Source organism: Petaurus breviceps, unplaced genomic scaffold, assembly GCF_028583685.1.
Source record: "Petaurus breviceps papuanus isolate PSGF00001 unplaced genomic scaffold, PetGlider_PUasm1.0 186, whole genome shotgun sequence".
In the NCBI taxonomy this organism is placed as follows: domain Eukaryota; kingdom Metazoa; phylum Chordata; class Mammalia; order Diprotodontia; family Petauridae; genus Petaurus; species Petaurus breviceps.
The window spans coordinates 16,968,104-16,990,911 of NW_027185798.1; the positions used below are offsets into that span (position 1 = coordinate 16,968,104).

General features: G+C 39.3%; 1 protein-coding gene across 3 annotated transcripts in view; it reads right to left on the reverse strand.

Annotated features, from left to right (window-relative positions):
- ULK2 (unc-51 like autophagy activating kinase 2) overlaps positions 1-22,808 on the reverse strand; it is a 75,304-nt gene that overhangs the window by 49,844 nt on the left and 2,652 nt on the right. For all 3 annotated transcript variants that reach the window (XM_069089609.1, XM_069089607.1, XM_069089608.1), the window contains exons 3-6: positions 22,562-22,603; positions 4,482-4,514; positions 4,138-4,174; positions 1,322-1,495 (exon numbers count right to left, since the gene is read on the reverse strand). In XM_069089609.1, coding sequence (XP_068945710.1) covers positions 1,322-1,495; positions 4,138-4,174; positions 4,482-4,514; positions 22,562-22,603 — 286 coding nt within the window. The remainder of the gene's footprint in view (positions 1-1,321; positions 1,496-4,137; positions 4,175-4,481; positions 4,515-22,561; positions 22,604-22,808) is intronic.

Here is a 22,808-nt window from a genome sequence, read left to right on the forward strand (position 1 = left end):
TAAATATTTTTCACATTTACCAAAAATCTGTGTTTCCCAACCCAAATTCTAACAGGCAACATATTAAATTCTCTACTTCTAACATCTCTACCATCTACAGAGGGTATGCAAGCTGGGAAAATACAGGAATGGAAGGATAGAGGGAAAGGAGGAGAAAAAAATCAGATTTTTATACATGTAAGTTTATTTAATAAGAAGTCTAGACCAGTAAAATATTGAGAGGGATTAGCAGTTGGAGTTTGACCTTTTGAATTTTTAAGAAAACAAAAACAAGCTGGCAAAAAGCATCTTCCTGAAAAGGGTTGATAAGAGGCCTAACACTAAAGAGAACAAAAATGCAAGCCCTACATCAACAAACCAAGAAACAGTGTTAGCATCAGTTGTATAAACGGTGGCTTTGCCAACTATGCCTGGCACCAAGAGAAAAAGAACTAACTATAAATCATTCATGTCAAATGGCAAATGCCACATTTCTTGTTAAAATGTCATCAACATTTGTTAGGAAATTCACGCTTTTTTATTTTTTCCAGGATCCAAATGTAACAGGGCAAGATAAAAAATTTTGTAGACAATTCCTATTACCAGCATGAACGCATAATATAATCCTGCTCTACAGCTAATCACTTCTAGCATAACTAAGCGCTCCAAAAACATCTGATGGCCACCTCATCATTTTACCGGTTCCATCAAGGACTCCAAAAATCTAGTCATCTGCCAAACAGGGGGACTGGACCAGAAATAACGAGGGGCCCTTCTGGTTCTATCCTCCTGTGATCACCGTAATTAGTCTTCATGGGCACCCAGAGAATGTGAAATGTTCTGTTCTGCTGCCACACACCCAATATACAGAGCTTAAGCCTTATGGGCCCTGAGTACCCAGTAGCAGGAGGAAGAGGAGGCAATCTTCATGTAGTTTGCCAAGGAGTAGGCACACTTTATCTCTTCAGGTTCTCATAGCAACCCCAGGACCCAAATATTTTAGCTATTATCGTTTTTTTTTTTTAAGGATAAAGACACTGAAGCTAAGAGACAGGAACTGATCAGCCCGTGCTCGTCTCTCCTGAATCCCAGACCTAGTCCTCTTGCCACTACTCTCCACAGCTTTTCAAAGCAGAATGCTGGCTCCCTGAAAGAAGAACTGTCCCTTTTATATTTCTGTCCCAAGGGCCTGGAAAAGTACCTGATACCTAAAAGGAGCCTAATAAATTCTTGGTTAAGATTTCAAAATAACATCAACCTTATCACTTCTTCAAAACTGATCAAAATCATTGAATATTAATTTTCAAAGGGGTCATTTCTTCAAGGAAATATTTTCATTTACCTATTTTGATACGAATACCACTGACACTAGATTTTCTGCGACTGGCATAAGACAATAAGATGTTCTGGGGCTTGAGATCCCTGTGAATGATTCCTTTACTATGTAGAATTTTCATGGCAGCTGCAATCTGATGCAGAAACACTCTGATGGTATCTTCACTGAGAGTTCCTTTAGCTGTTGGGAAAGCAGTTACATAAATATTTGTACATACTTACACATGCAAAGCCAAAACACCATCTGCATACACCCATAATTCAATTATCAGTGGTAATAAGGGGAAAGGATAATGTAGCAGAGACACAGATGCTAATTTTATTCAGAGTATTCATATCATATTCCTCTCAAGAAATATTTGCAACTAATAAGGTCAACCAGTTCAAGTTTTCATCTCTTGTTTTAACTACCTGCTGAAGAGGGTGAGGGAAGGGGAAGGAGATATGATCAAGGGTGTTAATGCAAAGGCCTGGATAATCATCCAAATAGAAATGACTTATTACAAGATAAATCGTATATATGTATATCAAGTATATTCAAATATATTTATATTTCATAGCTAAGTGGATGTTTTCTTGACATTTCTAATTAAAGTCGAATTTGTTTTTGGAGGGGGGAAGGCAAGGCAATTGGGGTTAAGTGACTTGCCCAAGGTTACACTGCTAGTAAGTGTCAAGTGTCTGAGGCCATATTTGAACTCAGGTCCTTCTGACTCCAGAGCTGGTGCTCCATTCACTGCGCCACCTGGCTGCCCCTCTGAATTGGATTTTAAAGACAAATTACAGCCCCTGACCATACCAGGAAAAAAAACCCATTCCAGAATAACTAGATATTTTAAGCAAATAGTTTTTGTCAGTTTACCCACAAGTGTTACCACAGGGAAAGCAAAGTGTGGCCTAAGAGGCCAAACCAAGGAAGAACACCAATCACCATGGGCTTTGTGAGCCAGGCTGTATCTGGGCTTTTCCTCAAGTGTAAACTGGAGGTTTTCAGGAACCGACTGTTAAAATTTCAGAGTGAGCATTTCTGTCTCAGTATTGTGCAATCATTGCAAGTCAGGACTCATTTAATGTTTTGCTGATTGTCAAGAAGGCGATGGAGAAAATGTTAATAATGTAAATTAAACATTAAGCACATGCATACACATACCCCCTGGAGAGCATGCTTATTAAATGTTTACCAGTGCACCCTTGCACTGCTCTAAAAATACTCCTTGGACTCATCAGAAAGCTCAAAGAGCAAAGTCAATCAGCAGACTGGAAGCACTGGCATTGATTTAGCACTCTCAGAGACTCAGCACTCATCTAGTCCTCAACACTCCCGCCTACATCTACATCTTCAGGTACAGGCCTGCCCCACTGGGGTGTAGGCTCCCACAGAGATTTCTTCTTGCTTGTCCCAGTGCTTAGCACAGGGTGGGGCACAAAGTAGACACTTAATAAATGCTTCCTGATTAATGTTTTATTGTAGAGATGGCCTGTCAAGATCTTGGGGGGCTAACAGAGCTATGCATCAAAGAGGCCGTGAGCACAACTTCTATAGATAACTGTTAGAAGCCATTCACCAAGAATCTGTGAAAAATAAGGGAACCCCGGAGCTGCAGCACAATGACTGCCCGAGGAAGCAGGGCAGAGGGCAGGACCTGGGATAACCCCACAGCAGGGTGTTCAGAGGAAGCAGGGATTCTCTGACACAGGTGGTGCCAAGTAGAACTATTTTAATGAGGCTCCCCCAGGAAGACAGAAAGGCACGGGAAATAGAGGTGCAGTGGAACTAGGCATGACAGGAGCCAGGACTGCCAGGCAGAGAAGCTTGCAGATCTGGACAGAAGCAGACCCGGACCTCTTGTGACCTGGGCAGTTGGCAGCAAGGGCAGGAATCATGATGGAGATCCAGAGACCCACTGAAGCAACTCCAGCTTTGGGGGGTGGGGGCTACTTGGGATCTCTTTGAACTGATTATTCTTGCAAACTAGATCCCTAATTTCAATTGTTTCTGCTCAACTAGAGTGGTAATGCTGTCAGCAAGGGGGGAAGCAGGGGATATCCCTAAGACCATGATCTCCCGCTCTCCTCATAGTCCATCGTGTCCAACCCTCTGGCTGGTTTTTTAACAGATGCCAGAGAAGATTATCTCCGTGGCCTGGACACCAGGCCTCCCTGACATGCACCTGCACAAGATTTCCAGCAAACTCTCAGGATTTTTAAACTTTATGTCAAGCAAGAACATTATTAATACATCATACACAGGTATCTGTGCCACCCACACCCCCCCCACATGCCACTCCCCTCCCCAATCCATGGCAATCTGGTCCTTCAGACCTCATGTCACTTTGCTATCACTAACATAGCAATGTAGCTTTCTATTAGAGTTCTTTGTGGGGGATCTCTTATCATCCTCTTGGCCTCTGAGGACAAGGGGCTATATTTCTTCTAAAATTTACCACCTCTTCCTCAACACAAAGTACAATATTCTGTACCTAGAAGGTACTTAATGTTTGTTGAATAAATTTGTAAAGTGTTTTTAATTTTATAAAATGCTTTTTTTTATAAAATGCAGTAACTTCTTAAGTTTTTGCTAATGGCTGCAATAGGTCATTTCTGAGAAACAGAAGAAAATACAACTTATAGAGAACATTACTAAGCATTACTGAAACATTCATACGGAATCCTATAAACACTATCAAATATAAACTAGACACATTTATAAGATGCGAAGTCAAAGCCTTGCAATCAGGAAAATCATATGTTGCTATTAGTTTTTTTAAAGTAAATGCAAAAAAATAGTTGAGCATTTATTGAACACAAGCAAAATAAAATTACCTTGTAAGTAATCTGCCAAGTCTCCACCATTGCAATACTGATTTTTAAAGAGAAAAAGATCATTAAAATCAAGGATGTTTATTCAATGTATTCAATCCCTTACCAGGTACTAATTTTTAGTTGGACTTTCATCTTATAAAATTTAATAAATATCATCTGAAATAGATCCATCCTGAGAATCATAGTATCAGAAATTAAAATATTACTTATGACAATTTAACTATGCTGTACTGAATGTATTAGCTCCAATTTTCAAAATTATACTATTTGCCAGAATATTTTCAAGGTATTTATCAAAAAAATTTCAAATCCAATTAAGCAGACATTTATAGACTACTACCTACCTCCATCACCAGAAAAACAGAATTGGGCAATTCCTAGAATAAAACACAATAAATGTTATTTAGATAGATGATCAAAGTCTAAAGTAATTATGATTATTGTTCTCAAAATAAATTTCAGAAATCGCTTAAAGATTTTAAAATCAAATTTCTAGACGTAAACACTAACTAGACTAAAGGGAGAACACTATGCTAATAGAAAATGCTAAATGCCACCCACCAATGACTACAGTTATAAGCATCTCAAAGCCCAGCTGAACTTCTGCTTTAATCACAAAAAGGAGAACCAATTTTATAGAGAGCAGTAAAGTTAGAATTTAGATTCATTTTATCTCTAGCCTAAACAAAATTCAAAAGGAGAGCAAAAAACAAATAGTGTTAAGATTCTCTTGAGTCACAAGACAGATAGGAACATTTCTCAAAGGAAGAATTGCTAAGTATTTACAACCACATTAAAGAATGCTCAAAACACTAATAAGAGAAATGAAAAATAAAACAACCCTAAGGTTTTTCCCTCACACCTTGCAAACTGGAAAAGCTGGGAATGGGCAATGTTGCAGGTACTACAGGAAGACAAACATGCTGGTATACAGGGGGGGGGCACCCATGAAATCAGCACAAGAAATTTGGAATTTTGCAAATGAAGTGACTAAAATATACATATCTTTTACCCAGAGACTTCATCTACTAAACTTATAGCCCAAGGAGTTCACTGATAAGAAAGTCCTCATATACACCAAAATATTTACAACAACCTTATTTGAGGTAGCAAAAAATGAAACAAAGTTGATGCCCACTAACTGGGTAAATGTCTAAGCAAATTATGGTACATGAATGTAACTGAGCATTACTGAGCTATAAGAAACCACAAACATGATGAATACGAATGCTTCCAGAAAAGCATGCAAAGATTGATATGGTCTGATGCAGAGTAATTAAGCAGAGCCAAAAATGAATATAACAAGTATATGGTAAGAACCACAAAACATTCAAAAGTGAATGGTGCAAAATTATAAAGAACAAAGATGGCCTCAAAGACATAGAAGACACTCCCCCTTCACCACTCACTACTTTGCAGAGGTGAGAGAGCCATGGATACAGAACATCTGCATATATTTTCAGACTTTTTGTTTTGCTGGTTTTTCTCTTTTCTTCCTTTTTTTTTTAAAAAAGGTTTTTACTGTTGACATTTTGTACTTTTTTCTAAATCCAATATTTCACAATAAAAACTTTTCAAAAACAACAACAAAAAAAGTCGTTACATGGAGTGGCAGCCTGGAAGAAGGAATGGAAGGGAAACTGGGATAAATTTTGGTGATGTAAAATAAATGAATGAATGATAATACAGTTTTGAAAAAAATCAACATGTGTATATAAAATTAATTTCATTTTTTGTGATATTGAAAAAAATTCTCCTGAGTCAGCTACCCATAGGAAGGCAACTTTCAGAGAGTTCTCCTCTTCAGAGAGTTGTTCCATTTCAAATCAATTCCAAATATCTATGAATTTAGGTCCAGGAAATTGCCTAGATAAACTCAGTATCACTAAATATGCTGTGAATTCTTTAGTATTCAATCCAGGATTCTTAGTGGTTAATTTAGCTCTGCTGAAAGGTATCACAGAAAATACTATAAGAGCAAACTGACTTTGGGCACCATTTGATTTGGACAAGCCTGGGTTAAATCAGTGCAAAATCTGAGTAGCTGATTTTAGCAGCCTTCAATTCATTCAATACTATGAAGAACACTTTCAGGATGACTTAACTAGACCTTATCTTTAAGCTATGAATGATGCAATTTGGCACATCCTCAGCTTCATCATAATCCTAAACTTCAATTTAAGATGCTCTATGGTAACAGACATGGTGGGAGGGTTAGTAATGGCTCAGTCTATGGAGTATGTGGTAAAGCAGGAAGGATGAAGCTGTCTGTAGCTTTTTGCGGTAATTCTAACTAAATATGAAGAGGTTACATCCTGATAACTATAGTATTACAGTCTTCATATGACATTTTTACATGTGTTGCTACTCAAAAGACTAAATTCTCCCCCCCCCCCCAAAAAAAAATACATTCAGCCTAATTCTGACCATAGGCATGAGGCTAAGCTGTCAAATGTATAGAACAATAAGCAGAAGGTAAAAAGAATTCTCCCTTAAGTTCGACAATATATCTCTCAGAGATGACACTGATCCTGCTGAATACACATATGGACCTCACAGACCACACTAAAGGAAAGGACGCCAGGACAAACGTTACGAGACATGCAAGTTTTGACCACAGAGATTTGCTTCCAGTTGTCGTCACACATTCCATCAGAAAGAGATTTCTACAAAAAATAATGATCTCTGTTAAGAGAGCATACACGTGACAATGAAATGGCTATGTCAGAAGTTTCCATTTGCTGGAACTTCTGAAGTGGTTTTTTTTCTTTATGTCTGTCTTTCAAGTACTAAACCGATCATTTGCTAAACTCCCAGCTCTGACAGCAATATGTCACTATTTCTTTAAGAATTGTAAACTCCAACTTTTCTAATAGTACTTTCTTTCAGGTTATATAAAACGATACATCCAAGTATTTCACAAGTGAAAACTGGCTTAGGCAATTCTAACTTCAATTATTTGATTTTGGAAGTCCCCTAAAATACTTCAGAATTTTCCATAAATCCTGGACCTCTCTAAGCCTCATCCTCCATGCCGGAAAAATAAAATTTCACTAAACTAAATTCCTGTTTCAAAGTTAGACAGAAGGGGGAAGTATATAAGTCCACATACACAGTTAGGAACATAACAAAATACAGAATGGACCCACCACAATAATTACTATTAATTTAAAATCATTTATGATCATCTATGGAACCAAATGAGTTATTTGCCAGTGGTCAATCCTGACACAAGAAGTCTCCTCTCCACCTTGACCTTAGCCCAATTCAAATAAAAAAGGAAAAGGAGAATTAAAGTCCACTAGCATCAAGTGGTAACTCTGGACAGCAGGAGCATAAAAAACTTATAAATTGTCTCTGACTTCAAGGATCACAAATGGAAAATAGGACCAGGGATAGGTGAAAATACACAATACATAAATAAGTTAGAATATCTTAAAGTGCCTAGGAGATGTCAGATACACATCAAAGCAAATGGGAGAGGGGTCACTATTAATGGGAGGGATTATCTAGGAGATGGGCACCCAGGCTACATCTTTGAAGAAAAGGGTTTTAAAAGAGATGTGGAATGGCTTTTCCAAGCATATGGACAATATGCAGAAATAAGAAGAGGCAGGGCGGCTGGGCCCCAGGAGGACCCGGGATCGGTTCCGGACTCAGATACTCAACATTCACACACAAAAAAACTGGCCATGTAACCCTGGGCAAGCTACTTAACACCAATTGCTTAAAAAAAAAAGAAAGAGATAAGATGAAATACTGGGGAAGGGTAAATGGTAAATGGTCAAAGGATAAAAATGGAACTTTTGATGTTTTAAAAATTCTTTCATTCATCACTGTTTCTTTTTAGCATATTTTTAAAATTTTTTAATTCCAAATTGTCTCCCTCCCTCCAGCCCCTCCCTTACCCACTAAGAAGGTAAAGCAGTATGATACCTATTATATATGTGAAGTCAGGCAAAACATTATTATTTCTATATTAGTTCTGATGAAAGGGAAGAAGGAAGGAAGGGAGGGAGGAAGACAGGAAGGAAGGAAAAGAAGAAGGAAGGGAGGAAGAGGAAATGAGGGAGGGAGGGAGGATATGCTTCAGTCTACTCTTAGAGCTTGCCAGTTCTTCTCAACAAGTTGTGTATGATTGTGATGGAATACTATTATGTACTGCATTATATTATTTTGCTATTCTGTATTATAATACTATTACTCTCTCCAGAGAACTGATGAACTCAGAGAAAGAGTGTGAGTGTGTATATGTATGTTTTGCAACGTGGCTAATATGGAAATACGTTTTGCATGATTTCACATACATAAATCAATGTCAAATTGCTTGCCTTCTCAAGGAGCAGAAAGAAGTAAATCAGAGAGAGAATTTGGAACTCAAAATTTTTTTAATTGAGTATTTTAAAATTTTTTTACATATAATTGGGAAAGATTTAGCAAAATAAAAAATTTTTAAAAAGAAAAAATTTTGCCAGTTCTCTCTGAAGGTAGACAGCATTTTTCATCATGAATCCTCTGGAACTATCCTGGATCTGTGTGTTGTTCAGTAGTTAAATCTTTCACAGTTGATCATCATTATAATATTGCTGTTACTGTCAATGTTCTGGTTCTGCTCACTTCACTTCACGTTATATCAGTTCATATAAGTCTTTCCAAGCTTTTCTAAAACCATCCTTCCTAAAACATCATTTCTTAGAGCACAATAATATTCTATCACAATCATATACCACACCTTGTTTAAGCCATTCCTCAATTGATGGGCATCCCCTTAATTTCAAAAAGAGCTGCTATAAATACTTTTGTACAAACAGGTCCTTTTCCCTTTTCTTTGATCTCTTTGGACCTAGTAGTGGTATTTCTGGGGCAAAGAGTAGGAACAGTTTTATAGTCCTTTGGTCTAATTTCGAATTGTTTTCCAAAATGGCTGGACGAGTTCACAACTCCATGAGGAGTGTATTAAGTTCCTATTTTTCCATAACCCCTCCAGCATTTGTCATTTTCCTTTTCTGTCATGTTAGCCTGATAGGTATGAGGTGTGTCTCAAGAGTTATTTTAATTTGCACTTCTCTAATCAATAGTGATTTGGAGCATTTTTTCATATGACTACCAATAGCTTTAATTTTTTTCTTCTGAAGAACAGAATTTTAAAAAAAACATGAATTGTTAATAATTACCTTGAAAAAGTTATACAACTTGGACAAAAGATGCAAATTAAAACTGAGGTGCTACCTCACATCCATCAAATTGGCAAAAAAATAAATTAAAACAATACAACTCAGTGTTTGTGGGAGTATGAAGAGACACGCTTATTCAGTTCTAATCCAATGCAAGCTAGCAGAATCTTTCTAAAGGGCAATCTGGCAGCATGCAGTAAAAGTTACCAAAATCATTGGACACAGGAATTTGGTCACCAAGGCTGTATCCTGAAAATGTCAAATGGACACACGAAAAGACATTTGTTAAGCAAACACTGGATGTAGGACAGAAAAGGCAGGACAGCCTCTACTTTCTAGAAGCTCCCACCACCTGAGAACATGGGGGAAAGGGGACACACACTGCTACAGGGCAAACCCAAGAAGGGGCCTTATGTACAAAGAGCTTCATAACCTCATGGGTTTTAAAGAGCAAAAAGTAAAGAAAAGATGGAACCTATGTGCTCAACAATAAAGGAAATGGTCAAATAAATTGTGGTATAGTAAAATGTAATAAAATGCTTAAGATTTACAAAAGAATAGAGAATGGAAAATCAGAGTAATAATAGACAGTATTTCTACGTACTTCAAGTCTTAACAAAGACTTTCTCATTTGATCCTCACAAACCACCTGGGAGGTGCCATTACTGGGAGGAAATAGAGGCAGGCAGACATGAAGTGAACTGCCCAAGGTCTCAGAGCTAGGTCTTATCTCAGATGACATGAGAAGTCAGGACATGCTGACACGAAGATCTGTGGGGCCACTTAGCTGCCTCTACCAATAGCATTCTAGGAACAGAGTATATAGCAATTTATTATATAAGGAGAAGAAAAATGATTGGAAATTAATGGACAAAATCTTGATGGAGACAGAACAACTAAAAAATTTTATTTTATACATCAAAAACAGTCATTCAAATGATGTAAAGCCAGCTGAACTAGTTGTACTCTTTGATATTATTTGATAACAGCCGGAATCCACGGACTTCCCTGGCTGTAACCCCCGCCCCCAAGCCTCCACCCCCCGGACTTCTTTCCTCAAATGGCTCTGTATTCCCTCTCTGGGTTCACCTCTGGGCACTCCCAGCACAGGCCAGTTCTTGCAAGGCAGACAAGGTCAAGGTCTTCAGCCTCCCAGTCAAACAAGGGTCTTCTGGAATACAACCATCTTTAATTGACCATAATACGCTCTTGACCTTTGGCAAGCCACTTAACTCTCTTTACCTGTTTCTTTTTCTATAAAATAAGGATTCAGACCATTACTCACTCACCAGGCAAGATGGCAAAGATGGCAGAGAAGCAGTCTCTGTCGAAGAGGCTGCAGAAAAGAGGCACAACTGAGGTTGGTAGAGAGATTGTTTTTTCCAACCATCAATGAAAATAATTTGCAATTATGCTAAAAAAATTTCTTTTGTTCAGAAAGTGACTGAAATGTCACCCTTTGACCCTAGGCATTTACTCCAGAGGGAGAAAGTCAGAAAGGTCCAATATATGCAAAAACTTATATAGCAACACTTCTGGAGAATCAAACCAATTGAAACAAATAATTTTAATTATTAATGGAATTTAAATTTAATCCTAATTATTTAAATGAAGTTTATTATTTTATTTAGTTGAATTTAATTGGGTGAAGGGCTAAACAGCTATTGTACATGAATGTAAAGGTCTACTCCCTGTGCTCTAAGAAATGATGAATATTAACTGAGAAGCAGGAAAAGCCCTAAGAACCGACACCTAGTGAAGGAAGCAGGACCAGCATCACAAGAACACATTTAGAGCTGGGGGGAACCTCAGGTCCTTGTCCCTTCACTGTTTACACATGAGAAAACTGAGGCCCACAGAGGTCAGGTTCCTTGCCCACATAAACATTTTAGTTGAGGGGAGTCAAAGCCAGTTCTGACTAAAGTAAGCACCCCAGAGAACCCTGCTATCTCCATACACACAAGGACTACCACGTTTGCTCAAAGAAAAAGGAAACCAAAATGAACGCCATGGAATGATATCCAATCACAGACTGAGGAAGAGCAGAGAACACCCTTTGCTACCTTCACTGCAGAGGTTGGGGACAGCGGAAATGGAGCACTGTATGTGTGTCAGACATCACTGATGCTCTGGCTGCTTCTGCTGAACTGTCTCTTCCTCCTCTTTTTTATTTTTCTAGCAAGGGATGACTTACTGGGCAGGATCTATCTGGGAAATCTTTTCTGCCTTTGAGGTCCATGCAATTCATAGGTACCATGCCATCAAAATCCTCATCGCCTACAGACGACCGATTCACTCTGCTTCCTTCCTCCTCCAAGGCCCTTGGCTACCTGCTCACAATGTTCCTCTCCTCCCTAAATTCCCCCCCTCATATTAGGGGACTTCAACATACATACTGCCTCTCTCTCAAACACATACTTCCCAGGAAATGAGCTGTTCCTCAGGCACACACAAAGCTGGTCAAATCCTTGATCCTGCCATCACCTAAATTCTTATATACAGCTTGTTTTTTATGTGTTTGTATGTTATCTCCCCCGTTAAATTGTGCGCTTCTGGAGAACAGGAGCTGTCATTTGCCCCTTTTTGTATGCTTAGCACAATGCACTTAATGTTTACTAATTAAATGAATGTGATTGGAGAAAAATGGCATCAAGAAAAGAATGCAAGTTTCTTGAGGGCAGGGGCAGTCTTTCAGTAGGGAGCTTAATAAATGTTTCCTGGATGGAAGAAGAAGGTTTTAGAGTTAGATTAGATGACCTAGAGTCTAAGGGTCCCTTCCAACTCTTCCAATCTGAAGTTAAATCTGTCAAGACAGACAGAGATGAAAACCCCCTGGACTAGGGTAAAGGTAATGGGAGAAGAAAGAAGGATCTGAGAATCTTGGAGGGAAAGTCAGTTGGATTTGGCAACCAATTAATTGTATATGAGGGGGTAGGTGTAAAACCAAATTATTCAAAAGATTTCAGGCCTGGATGCCAGAGAATTGGCAATGCCACAAAGAGAAAGTTAACTTATGGTCTGTCATGGAGGCCCAGCAGAATCAGAGCCAGCACCCCAGTCCATATGGAGTCACAAAGCTGGAATACGGAGTTTGTGAAGAGAGTGGCCTGAAAGAGAATGAAGGTGTCAATTTTTTCACTTACAAAACAAGGCTAGATACTTAACAATAACAGAAGCAGCAGCTAGTATCATTTATGAAGTGCTCACCACATGCAAAACACTTTACAACGATTATCAATTTGATCCTGACAACCAGGAGGTCAATGTGATTATTATCTCCATTTTACAGATGAGGACACTAAGGCAGGGTGTCACCAGCAATGGAACCATGAACAGCCTGAAAGAGGAACCAGGCGTACAACCAGGCTGCTAAGGAGACATCACTGCCCAAGATGGCACAGACACATGATGCTTTGCACACATTAGGCACAATTATCCTCATCCCCAGTTTATGACATCTGTCTGGCCATGCCAAATTCTACTACTGGGGCATCCTACAGCTATGATGCTCAACCCAGACTCTCCTTCCCAAAGCATGGCAATTCTCCATCTCAAGCTCCAATGTCACTCACAACAACCTCCAATGGTCTGCACTGGTTCTAGGACCAAGTTCAAATTCTTTTCCACAGAATTCAAGGCTTCTCATGAGCTGGCTCCACCTCCTTCATCCAGTCTTTTTTAATTGTTCCAACAAAAACCTGCCGTGGCTAAGTTAGGCCCTATGCTCTTTTAGATCAAAAGCAAATTTTGTCCAATGCTCTTTCGGTCTGCTTCTGTATCACTCCCCATCACCACCATCACCACCAGAACCCTCCCTGACTAACAAAGGAGTCCCATCAAAGGAATGTTCCATTTCATTCTGCGTCTATCATCTCCATCGTCCTCTGTGTCTTGTCCCCCCAGACTCTCTTTCTCTTACGCTGACCCAAGCCTAGAAGAGTCTTCCACAAAGCACTCTGAAAGACCTCCCAGCAGATGGATGGATTATTGGTGCCACTGACTTGTCCTCTGTTAGCACAGATAACTGAGAGGTGACTTCTATTGTCCCTCACTGCTGCTGGGTCATTTCAGTCATGTCCGACTCTGTGACCCCATTTCGGGTTTTCTTGGCAGAAGTACTTAAGTGGTCTGCCACTTCCTTCTCCAGTTCATTGGACAGATGAAGAAACTGAAGCAAACAGTTAAATGACTTGTCCAAGAAATTCCAAATGGAATTTTAGGTGAAATTTGTGAGTTGCAGTTGGTATATTCATTGAAAAGATTTTTGAACGTCTAACCAACTACAATTCCAGAGGACAGATGCTGAAGCTTGTTATTACCCATTTTCTCACAGAAATAAGGGAATGGGACAAATAAGTTACAGAATGAGACAGCCAACTTAGCAGTCTGTTTTGTTTGACCACGCCTGTTTGTGACAAAATTTGTTTTAGGTTTTTTTTTTTTCAATTGGGCTGGGGGTGGGGGAAGAAGAGAGTGAGGAGCTAGAGAACCAGTTGCTAAAATGAAAAAGAAGAAAGGTCACTGAAACACATTTCTGAAATGCAGAGAAGAGAAGGAAGGCCAGAAAGAATCACCAGCAGGACATATTTGAAAGTAATGCACTGAATTTGTTATAGATTTAAGAAAAAATGAAAACTGTCCATAACAGAACTGCAGTTTCACATGCAACCCCCTTTCTGCTAAACCGTGGACACAGAATTATTCATTTTAGTTGATGTTTGTTTCTTTCCTTCCTCCTCTGACCATGTCAATCCTACACATTTTAACATCCAGCTCGAGCAGCACCACCTCCACTACAGGCCTCCATCTCCCCTTTCACTGAACTGAAAGGGCCCCTCACACTAACCCTTTATCCTCTACTTTCTTGTAGTTATTTCCACCTGATTTATGTATACATTTTGTGTTCTGCAACAGATTTTAAGATCGTGGAAGAGCAGGGAGCCTCCATGGTATTGCAATACACACAAAGTAGACACTCAAAAGTTTGTCAATTAAAAAAAAACAACTGTAATTCACAAATCCCACTTAAAATCCCATTAGGAACTGCTGATTCAGGCAATGCTAGTTAATTGTCAATTACCTCTGCTAACAGAAATGGCACTGATAATACACAAACTTAGGGAACATAATTATTTATGCATAAAAGGCTTTTCCAAAGAGCTGAAGAGAATTTGGGCTTGAAAACTCAAAATGAAGAAAAAATCACCCAAATATCTGAAAACAAAAGTGTGTAACCTGTATCTCCTCTAACAGACCCTTGCTGAATGCTTTAAAATTTGTCACTGATAACTGCTACTCCTAGATAAAAAATTGTAAGTGGGTGATTGTTTGCTAAATATGACCCTTAATAAACTTTTATAAATCTTCCATTTTTACACCTCTAATACTTCCATTGTATCTTCTAATACCTTCCCATTATATCCATCCCCTAACACTTCCCAGAGACCAATCCCTTAAAATACAGAAGAAAAAGAGAGGGGAAAGAGCAGCAAAAACTAAACGGCACGTCAAAAGTCAGACACTTTATGCAATGTTCTACATCCATGGTTCCCTTGCCCCTGCAAAGAAGCAGTGGGAGTTGTCTTCTCAAATATGATCCTTTTTAAAAAGTAAGTATTAGACTCATTTCACAATGTTCAATTTTTAAAAACCAGTCTCCCTGTTCTTCCCAAAAGTACTTTTTATTTTCTTCTGGGTGAATACTTTAGCAAAAAACATCAACATAAAAGGATTAAAAATTTGCTACCAGGCTAAATGTCAGCTGACATCTGACTACACAATCGGATATCCTGCATGCTGCCAATTATTCATATAAAAAAAGAATCAAGACTAGCAATCTACTACGCAAGGCAAGGTGAGCCACTTTGTGGCAAATAAAAGGATGTACAGCCAGTTCTTGCTTAAGGTGCAGGGGACCATTCCAAAGACCTTCCCCTCCTCTCATGGGGCTCTGTGTGGCCCTTCCCCTACAGTGTCCAAAACCAGGAGGGGAGAGGGGCTTCAGCACCTGGAGCCCTCTGCTACTGCCCCTAACTGTCCACACTTAAAGCTATATGAAATTCATCAGGCTTTCAGAGTAAGCTTAATTTTCCAACTAACATGACATATTTGCCTTGAAACAGAAAACACTATCTTCCCATCAAACACAAACTAAAGGTTGTACAAACAGAAAGCAATACATTTTCATAAAAGAGCAGACCACAGGGTGAGTTAAGGACAAAAAAACTTCAATTTCCTCTTGAGGACAACTAGATCTCTGTGATCTTGAGAATCTCTATCCTCAAATGATCCTCTGAAGTCCTTCCCAAATAGCCAAAGAATCCTCCAGCCCCCAGTCTACCCAAAGCAATCTTCATCTCCAGCATCAGCTGTGCAGAAATCTTTAGACTGTTCTGAATAACAAGAGAAGTTCAGGCCTCTTCGTGCTGTCTATTTTATTCACTTCTAAGTGTATGAGCATCTCCTCTCAGTAAGGAGGGATGCAGATGGCATTGTGAACTGGGGGCTGAAAAGGAGACTTAACCCTATCGTCCAGAGCACCCAGTAAAAGGGTAGAAAAAAAATAGTAGAAAGTAGAGAGCACTGGATTTGGAGGCAGAAAACAGGTTTGAATCCCATCTTTGCTGCAAACTAACATCCTCATCTGTAAAATTAGGAAGTCAAGAATGACTTTCAACTCGAAGTATTAAGATACCAGGAAAAGGAAAAGAATTTGGTATTCTCATAGTACAGACCATATGAACAAGCAGAGAAGATATCTCAGAAAAAAAAACCATCATTTCTAGAGATAATCAAGAATTTGCTATAAAAGTAACCTAAATAGGACAGTAATTCTTCTGTTCCTTTCTTTAGACCCAAGATCCACAGTCATCTCCAATTGTTGTCATTGTCACTGTTGACTCATTTGGGGTTTTCTTGACAAAGATAATGGAATGGTTTATCATTGCCTTCTTCAGCTCATTTTACAGATGAGGAAACTGAAGCAAACAGAGGTAAGTAACTCACTCAAGGTCACACAGCTAGTAAGTGTCTGAAGTCAAATCTGAACTAAGGAAGATGAGTGTTTCTGACTCCAGGCTCAGGGCTCTATCCACTGGACCACTCAGCTGCCCAGCTTCCCCGAAAGTGGTGCATATTTCTCACAGCACCTTGTGGCAGGCACTATAGAATGAATCTACACAGATGTCAGTTGGCTCAGGGTGACAGGAAGAGGCCATTAAGGCACTGGTTTTCAGCTATATGACTCAGAGCTCAATTTGTAAACATCACTAACCAGGAAAGCCAGATGGCTAACTCTAGTACATAAAGATGCACTGTAGAGTATAATACAGCAAATACTGAAGTGAGAAATATCACCAACTCAAATGAAAAAATCCTAATCAGGCCCAAGTTCTCTCAGATCACTCATCCTTGCTTCCTTCCTACCCCCAACTAAAATCACAAGTGAACTCAACTCTTCTGTGGTTATGTGGTCATACTAGGTATGTGAACCTAGAAGGAGAGCTTGACTTCTAAATAGAGTTCTTCTTACTGATAATGCCTAAAGTCTGAGTTGAGAAGCCTAAACATTCTTGGCCCCAGTGGTGAGTGGACATCACTGTTTTCTTTTTACCCCTCTCTTCTCCTATTCTGCCCTTTCCTGGCATTGACAACCCAGTGGCAATGGCCAGAGAAGAAGGGGTGCCAAAGGGTAACAGTGAGGACCAACCGGCACACAACTCCTTGTCCATCTTTCTCCCTCTCCCTCATGAATGACTGGGCAGGTAACTAGAAACATGTAGTCTTCACCTCCATGGTTCTAGGTCGGATTTCCCTGCCAGTTTCCAAGTTTGTCAGTCACCATTATTGTGGTAGCAGATCTAGTCATGTAGAAAACTCTGAGAAGTGCTCACCCTGGTTTTTAAACGCCAGCTTAGATAAACCTCCTTCTACCCCCAAAGCACAGCATATGCAGGGGGAAAAACAAAACTGAAATAAAGATTCTTCAGGTGAAGTCTGTGGAAAGATTTCAGGGGTCTACCAGCATGGGTGGGGGAAAAAACGTCCACCTTTATTTTCACTAACTTCTATGGGAAATTTAGCATTTCCTTCAATTATGAATTAAAAAAAATTCTATTCTAAGAGGATGTCCCTAAGTTTCACCAAATTGCAAGAAGAGACCGAGTCACAAAACGTGTTAAGAATCCCCAAAACCTCTCAGGGATTCTCAGGGAAGCATCTCTACCTGCCCACAGGAGTTCTTTGACTCTGGTACTCCTGAGCTAGGCCTTTTCCCATTGTCAATTTCTTATTCTGTCGTGGAAATTGTGGTTCCACATAGAGAAAGATCTGTAAGTGCATAAAATACCTACTTGAATATAAACTTTACTGAAGACTGCCAAGTATCACCATCTGACCTAATGCAACAAGTTTTTATAAGCTACATACTGTGTGCAAAGTTCACAAAGGAAAAACGAAAAAGAGAAATTATTTTGCTAGCATACCACGCCAAAGGAGTCATACTAAAATCCATACACATTTGAGGTTTGCAAAAATCGTATTTTGGTGATATTTTCACTTGGTAAATAAAAAAAAAGAAGAAATAACTACAGGTATAGAAAAGAAGCACACACACAAATGGTATCTTTTTAAATGGTATTTTCTACAAATCATCCATTAATGCCAACGCTAAGACAGGCAACTAGGAATAAGCAAATGTATAAGCTCAAATACAGATGCTATTGGTCCCACCCTGACGTCTCCAGTACACAGAGAATAATACTGGAGAAATCTAAATCCCAGTCAGTGCAGAAACTGACAAGTTATTGTCAACATAAACACGCTTGAGCTAAAAGTTGGTTTAGCTGTGGACTCCAAAATGGCTACATACATTTGACATATTTACCCAATTCTTCTGCTACATGTACAGCCTCCTACTAGAAACTAACATCTAGAGAGCTGGGAAGGACTTCAGATGTAGCTGGTCCAACTCCTGCCCAACACCAGAGTTTCTTCTACAACATCCATCCCTGATAGGCAGATGTAAGCCCCTTCTCAAACTGATTACTTCCAGTGATGAATAACAATAACCTCACAATGCAACCCATCCCATTTCTGGACACTTATAGAGTTCCCATTTAGGATACAAAAAACAGTTCATGCCCTTGAGGTATGAAAAAACCAACAGGGAGCCAAAATGTATGCACATGAGGCAACTCCGGGAATCCCTCCTTGTGATCTATGCCACCCTCAAGCCCAAACCCTCCAGAAATGGCATTTTAGTTAAACACATCCAAAGTGACTAAGGGCTTGGAGGAAGGAGGCCAGGTGAAGAAGGCCATACCTCAGAGAATTCACAAAACCACTTGAGGAGATATATATATACAGAAGACCCTTTTGGGGACAAAAATACTTAAAACACCGCCCAAGTAACTGGGTCTGGTCAAAGCTAAGAAGCATCTAATAATCTGAAATGCTGACTTCCGAAAGAGTATTTTAATTTGAACGCTGATTGTCAGCATCTTTAAAGCTCATAACGTAAAAACATCATGGACTGAGCAGAGTTAGGAAGGGCAGGGCACAACAGTCTCAAATTAAGGAATGTGTTTTAGAGAAATTTTGGAAGGTGGAATGATGCCTGCTGTATCTTCACTGAACATGCTGGTGCTTCACTAAATTTCAAGCAGCTAAAGAGGACTAGAGTGCCAGCCCTAGAGTCAGAAAGACCAGAGTTCAAATCCAGTCTCAGATACTGACTAGCTCTGTGACCTTGGGCAAGTCACTTAGCCTTGGCTCACCTCAGTTTCCTCATCCATAAAATGGGCACAATCATAGCACCTCCCTTCCAGGGTTGTTGTGAAGATCAAATGAGATAATATTTGTAAAGCGATGAGCACAGTGCCTGGCACAGAGTAAGCTCTACATAAATGCTAGCTATTACTGTTATGATGATGCCTAATATGATCAATGGCACATTATCACACAGCACTGTTTTTAAGTGAGTGGACTCTCGATGCCCCAGTCACCACAGTAAGACTTTCAAGATAACTGTTTTTTCTGTAATGTCCAAATCTCCTTTCAAAGACAGGTCCCTAATGGCAAAGTATCACATGGGAAGCACCCACCTGGCACATGGTCTTCCACACATACACCAACCCTACAGAATCAAAGGAAGCTAATGCTGCACGTACCGGCTTTCCCAGCAGACAAGCCAAAAGACAACTCATTTTTAAAAAGATTCTATGATATTTCCTTCCCAATACAAAATGGTCTGGAGGTAGTTAGCATTAAAAGCAGGTGAGGAGGAAACAAATTATTAAGCAACAAAATCATTTCTAACAGTGAAGGCATTTATTTTTTCACCAAGGTGACAGCAATCTATCAGCAAATCTGACCAAAAATTTCCTTTTCTTCTGTGTCACATTTCTCAAGTGTAGATATTAACAAAAAAGGACGAGACTTTCCCTCACTCCCTTCCTTCCCACCCCAAACTTAGAGGCATTTAGAAGAAGCCAAAGGAAACCGTAGGGAGATGAGGTCCTAGTACATCACCACAGACCTTTCCTACATGCCTCTTGGGTATGTGAGCAAAATGCTTTGTAAGAACATCACAACCTTTTGGCTCTTTGTACTGTGTTACACAGCCTGCAAACAGCAGACAATCTGTTTCTGGGACCATATTTGAAGCCTTACCAGCAGGGCAGAAGCAGCCAAAATTTATACTCCCCAGAGGCATAGGTTTTGAGAAACCAAGGACTTGCCTCAAAAGTGGGACATGTTTATAAATACAAAAGGGATAGTTCTTACCAGATGGTCTCAATTTTTGATAAATATATACAATATTAAATGGTATGTTACTATACGATACAATGTAGTAACTGTCTAAAAAGTAGCTGCACATTTGCTAGATATTTTTAAGGTCTATGTGAACATTGTGCTACAATGTTAGTGTGCTATAATAAGTGTGAGTTATTATTAGTCTTCTCTGATACAAAGCTAGGGGAACACATTAGGAACCAGGTATTTCTAGTTCTAAATGAGCTTTGTCACTATTCCATTCTGTTAGAAAATAGTCTAACCTGCTGCCCCAGCTCCCAACACAGCCCCATCTCCAAAAGTATTTCCGTTTACATTCAGTTTTAGGAAAAGGAGCCATGAGTCTGCATGTGCATGTTTGCTGAAAAAGTCTTAACTGTCAATATTTAAGTGGGTGACCATTTGGAAATGAAATACAAAAATCTCCGTGTAGCTCTTATCTTATCAAATATATTTTAGGAAAGTCAGAAGATTCAATGGCACAAATGGGCACTTCACATCTGCATGGCTTCCCTTTTTCCTCAAAGCAGCTGCAAGTTCTCCCCATTCCCTTTCATTGAACAATGACAAGGAGAAATGTGCCAATGTTGCTATACAAATCATGCACATTTGTGACAACTGCATCTTTCTGGCTATAGCAGCCTGAAAAGTATTAAGACACATGTAAAGAAAAACTTTTGCCAATTCCATTTGTCCCAAATAAACGCAATAATTAATATGTGGAACCTAATACCTTCAGAGAAATAAATGAGCCCCTCATTTCTTCCACGAGATAAGAAATGATTTGCATTTATTCTGATGAAATTTCCTAGACTGTCAGACCTTAAAAATGCTAATTAAACAATGCTCATTCCCATAAAACCATGACTAAGTGTTCACTGCTCCACCTTGGGGGAACATCACATTTTATGGCAATCCTTATTACAGATACTCTCTCACAGAGCACCAGAAACATAGTTAACTATATATCGTGGCCATTTTCTTCCTGACTTTCTATGTGAGGAAAAGCAAAGAAGTTAGACCAGCTGCCCAGAGCTAGCCTAGGGCAAAGCAAGAGCCCAGAGGAAGGGCACGAGATCTAGGCCAGGCCTTTTTCCACTCCAGCCCACTGACAAAACATCCATGAGAGGGCTCTGTGTTTACCTACCCCACTGCACAAGTCTGAGAAGCAGGAAAACACTTGGGTCAAATCTCTCTCAAAAATGTTACCAGTTTAGAGTCTCAAGAAAACGCAGCCTCTTTATCACTAACAGAGGCCAAATCACCCAAGCTGCATTCCATTACATTCCAATCTGTTCTCTGGGCCTCCTTATCACCACAGTTTTATGAAGTTTCATTTAGTTGTCATAATAAAGTCACCATCTTACTTCAAGTGCCTCCAAATACAGGTAAGAGACAAAATCTGAACAAAAACATAACCACCCCAAAATGAAAAACCCACTGGTGCTCTGGTCCTACCAGAACAGAAGGCACAAGGCAGAGCTCTAAATCACTAGTCCCTACTGGCCCTGGATGGCAGAGCCCCACCCTGTAAGGGTACCTGCCAAAGCCTCAAGAGATAGAGGTGTGGAAGAATTCTCCCAAAGGCACCTGCCCCGCTGCAGCCATAAGTACCCACATAAGTTAGTTCTTGAGGGGTCAAAGCTCAGCTTAGAAGGGGAAAGACTGGAAAAGTGCCTAGAAGATAGAGGGGGGAAAGTGGGAGAACAACAGAGAACAGAAATAGGCATGGTTGTATTAGAGACGAGTCCTATGGGTGGTGACTGCAGGAAAGTGTTGTGTGACCCATCTTCCCACTCTCCAACTGGTTCAATGGGTCATAGAGCTAGAAAGGACTTCAGGACATGTAGGCAAACCACTCCATTTTACAAAAGAGGTTGATCACATCCCCCTAAGGGTCAGGCCCAGGTCTCCACTTTGCCAACCTCTGCCTTAGTATACTGTACTCATGAATTGCTATGGCCAAAACATTTATTAATAACAGAAAAACGATATATTTAATGTTAATAAGCATCATTAGCCTGAAGTACAAGTTAGGGCAACAATATACATCCTCAGTATTTACTAATTTACTTTTCCACTGCGTCATTTAAGGCCAATAATTCATGTAATTTAAATGGTTTCTTTAACTAGGACACAGGATGTTAAGATGGATGAAATTTCCCATATCATCTAGTCCAATCCCCTTATTTTACAGGATGAAACTAAGGTTAAATGAGGCTGTCCAAGTTCCTATAACCAGTTAGAGAAAACTAATTATATACACATATAAGTAGATATGCATGTATATACACATATATGTATATATTACATAATCCAGTCATACTTAACAAGAATTTAAATGTTATTTTCTCTATTTCAATTCCCAAGACTTTCTAGGTATTACATGAATTTTCAGTGAAATATACTTTAAAAAACAGACATCACAGTAAGAAAGAGAATCCAAATTAACACACCTGAACATCATAGAGAGCCACAATATTTTCATGCTGAAGTTCCTATAAAACAAATACAATCATAAAAATGTTTCTTTTAACAAAGTTAAATGAAAAGAGACCAATAGATTAAAGCAAAGCATAATTGTTATATATTAATTAAATATTACCAGGTTATGAATAGGTAAATAAAATACAAATTGGTCTAATAAGCCTTGTTCTGGGAAAATACAAGAACTCAATTTCTTCTACCACCTACATTTTAATT